This window comes from Cucurbita maxima, unplaced genomic scaffold (genome assembly GCF_002738345.1).
Source record: "Cucurbita maxima cultivar Rimu unplaced genomic scaffold, Cmax_1.0 Cma_Scf00016, whole genome shotgun sequence".
NCBI classification, from domain to species: Eukaryota; Viridiplantae; Streptophyta; class Magnoliopsida; order Cucurbitales; family Cucurbitaceae; genus Cucurbita; species Cucurbita maxima.
The window spans coordinates 2,651,321-2,655,325 of NW_019272032.1; the positions used below are offsets into that span (position 1 = coordinate 2,651,321).

A 4,005-nucleotide genomic window follows, 5' to 3' on the forward strand; every position below is an offset into this window, starting at 1 on the left:
AAAAAAAAAAAAAAAAAAAAAAAAAAAAAAAAAAAAAAAAAAAAAAAAAAGAACTAAATAGATAAGCATAATCAGTAGAATGTATCAACAAAGAATTTTTTGACCTAATGCAAACTAAATCTGAGATGGAATAGAAGTTTCAATCCTTAATATCAGACGTAGATGAGCTGATAAAAGATATTTAAAACTCTAGAAATATTCTTCAGGAGGTAAGATTATCTACCAAGAATGGTAAAGTTAATGAGGACCCATGCAAGCTGGAGAAATTGTAGAAACCTCCCAACTAGTATCAAGAGGAAAGAAAGCAATGACAAAGGACACTCTCTAAATAAAACACTAGAAGCAATAAAGTAACAAGCTCTAAAGAGCAAAAAAGTGTCCATCTATTCCATTAAAATACATTGATCTCTCCTACCAAAATCTCCAGGAAGAGCTTTGACATATTGATCCATAAAGGTTTGGCTTTTCCAAGAAGAAAGGACATCCACATAGAACTCGACAAAAAAAGAAATTAATCTCACAAATGGTGTCCAAGAAACCGTGAAGAAGCTACAAGTAATGCCAGAAACACAAAGGGATGCTCAACGGTGAAGGAAAAGATAATTTGGGACCTTCATATTTGATTTCCAGACAACACACCACAGAGGTGCTAGAGCTATACTATTTGAGAAATATTTTTCACTAAAGACCTAAAATAATAAATCACTAATCCAATATAAAATCTTGTAAAAAAACAAACAATGATGCATGATCTTGGGGTTCTATTTGTTCTTGATGTTTTCGCGGAAGGAATGATCTTATTTAGATTTATTGTTAACTAATATCTAAGAATTTATTCAAATTTATTGTTACCTAGTATCTAGAGATTTAATTCATATTAATTGTTACCTAGTATCTAGAGATTTAATTCATATTAATTGTTACCTAGTATCGAGGGATTTAGTTAGCCTGCATTATAGTAAATTTATTCGAAGTCTTCATAGTTACCATTGAAGTCGAGCTTTGACATTGAAGTTATGTCATCAAAGTTGTGCGATCAAAATATTGCACATAATCCTATTCAGTCCAAGCCGAGAATAAATGATATCTATTCCACGGCTTGAGGGTGAGTGTTGAAGGAATGACCTTAAATAAATTTACTATTACCTAGTAACTAGGGATTTAGTTAGCTATATAATAAAAGGCACATTTACCTCTTTGAAAGTGAAGAAGAAATATAAGTAAGATAATATACACTTGCAATAGTCTTCAATAATCATGTGGTAATTTGTGTATTCCGTTTCCTATATTTTAATTGCTTAATTTCTTGTAAAAGCTTCAACCTTAGCCTATATATATGGCTGGTGTATTCCTTTTCGAGGGCAATGACTAACTGAGGTATTTCCTTGGAAATTTGAGTGCATCAAATAAAGACGACTATTTATAGAGGGGAAAGACTGCTGTGATTTCCAAAAATTTCCTTGTCTAACAACAATAACAAAAAGAATTTAACAGCGACTAAACCTGTGTTCTGTTATCGATCTTTGCAAAATCACTTCAGCTTCTTTGATGTTAACAACATAGTCAACCTATAAATTGAATAGAAGGAGAAAAATGAGATATAGTTGAGCAATAGTTGTTGAACTAGATATCCAAAATGAGTTACTGATCTCCATAAAAGACATAAATCATATGATTAAGTGCAACTTAACATTTAAGATTGATGATAATTTGGCAAGACTAGTGGGTTTACCTTACAAGTTATACCACTCTCAAATGGTTGTGATTTACCGGACAGTATTTGACAAGTTTCGCGAAATTGCCTTTCAAGAAAAGTTGATGACAAGTCTTTGTTTTGGTAAGGACTAACTATCACCACAACTATCGATCTCGTGGAGGGAAAAAAAGTAATGTAGATAGCTCTTCCTTCAGAAATGCTAAAATTAGACGGAAAGTGTCAGCAATATTTAAGATAGAATACTATGAAATATAAGAAACTTCTAATAAATATAAAAGTCGGTTTTTCTGTAACATAATGGCAACGTTATTTCAGCATTTTGATTCATGTCTTGTCCACAGTGATCGATACTCAACTCCAAAGAAAACAGGTGGTCCCGAGGTATACATCAAAAATGAATTTTAAAATTCAATTAATGAAATAAAAATATTTGGCTCTCGATCTTTTTTGCCATCACAAATACAAGACAAGAACGTGGTAAGAAATTCATTTTTTTTATTTGTTCTTACAGCAGAGAACGTTGGGAATATCCATTCCGTTGGATGTTCTTGTGTCGATTATCAGTTGTCAAATTATATTAGCTGTCAATTGCTGCGGATAGAAATTCAAGGGTGGGGCTAAAATATGGGTTAATGGTATAAAGGCAAAGATATGGGGTTTATGGTGTAAAAGAAATCAGAGAATTTTTTTAAGGAAGTACCTAGATAGGAAGAAGCTGGATCAAGTAAAATTCTATGCTGGACCTAATTTTTCTGAACTTCCATATGTATCATCTCATCTGACGAAAAATGTCTTTCCTAAGGAGAAAAGGTTAATAGGTCATAGGTGCATAGAATGCTAAAGCGAGAATTCTTTCACAAATATTTGTTGCTTGAAAATATTATGCAGATAATCTTCATTTAGACAGCTAGAGATAATGTCAATATAGTGGCATAATAATTCTAAAAGTTACCTATGATACACAAAGAAGAAAGAGATTGACTTTTCCAGATAACTGCATTCTGTTGTAGTCTTCATTTGCAGTTCTTCCAGACTCCATCCATCTTGAATATTTCGTTTTTTAGCAGTTCTATCAACTTTACAGACGCAACCAATCTGAAGGATGGACTTGAACTCCAATGGTACCTTGCTTTCATAGATTCCCTGATCAAAGAACATCATCAGAATTCCAATAGAAAAGGAATCAAAATATTTCAGCAATAATGAAAACAGCACTTTCCGCAGAAGAAAATAGGGTTTGAATTTAAACAACTTATGTAACCTAATTATTATTTTTTTTTTTTTGGCACAGAAAATCCACTTTCAGTTAGCTAAGAATTGAAAGATACTAGAGTACTGATGACAAGTAGAACATGTCCATCACAATGATTGATCCACGTACCACAAGAGAGCGAAATCATAATAAACTAAACCTAACAGCATATGATATGATATTAACCTCTACTTCTGGGTCTGCAAGGAGGGCTGCAAGTTTGTTCCTCTGTGTTCTAAATTGACCTTCATCAGTCACAACCTGTAATTATAATTTTTTTCTTTAAAAATTGTAACTTACAAACCAATAATTTATATAGAAACAATCCCAAAATACCTCATAAAGGTTGTAACTGTGCCTTCCATGGGGAAGCGTTTTGTTAACACGCCTACCCACAAATTCATCTGTAATAGGTACTTTGGAATTAAGGTAAAAAACTCTAGGAACAGTAATAGGAATCTTTAGCATAACTCCTTCAACCACAGCCCAAACAAAATATTGGCCACTCTGTGAACTCTGAACAAGCTGTAAAATCTGGAAATACAATATGAGGCCAAGTGAGCAAAACAAATTAATACATCCAGACAAAACACTAAAAAGATACAAAAGTTACAATACCTGCCAATGGAAGCGTGTTATAGATCCTTCATGCCTCTTAAAATATGAACCAACACCTGTTCTAGGAGCCTCTTTATCATTCATAGCACCCTTTAACTCCCGTGTTACATCATTAGCAGCACCTGGAGTCCTTAAACTTACCAGCCTGCCAAGATAAATGATATCTTGCTTAATCTTAAGCATAAAATATCACTATACAGCTTTTAAAATTGCAATCCATATGTCACCAACAGGGAGCTTGTATCTTTTATTTCATTTAATATTTCGGAAAAGGAAAACCTGATTAAATTAAGAAGAATGAAAATACTAGCGAAATCATAACCATATAAAGTACAAAGGGGCCAAAAAAGAAGCCGCCCATAAAATCAAAAAAAAAAAAAAAAAAAAAAAAAAAAAAAAAAAAAAAAAAAAAAAAAAA

General features: G+C 32.4%; 1 protein-coding gene across 1 annotated transcript in view; it reads right to left on the reverse strand.

Annotated features, from left to right (window-relative positions):
* The window catches only part of LOC111491125 (DNA polymerase epsilon catalytic subunit A-like), a 24,786-nt gene that overhangs the window by 4,973 nt on the left and 15,808 nt on the right, over positions 1–4,005 (reverse strand). The window contains exons 30-35 of the mRNA XM_023139886.1: positions 3,588–3,732; positions 3,306–3,503; positions 3,156–3,230; positions 2,670–2,860; positions 1,733–1,916; positions 1,504–1,568 (exon numbers count right to left, since the gene is read on the reverse strand). Of these exons, the coding sequence (XP_022995654.1) occupies positions 1,504–1,568; positions 1,733–1,916; positions 2,670–2,860; positions 3,156–3,230; positions 3,306–3,503; positions 3,588–3,732 (858 nt within the window). The remainder of the gene's footprint in view (positions 1–1,503; positions 1,569–1,732; positions 1,917–2,669; positions 2,861–3,155; positions 3,231–3,305; positions 3,504–3,587; positions 3,733–4,005) is intronic.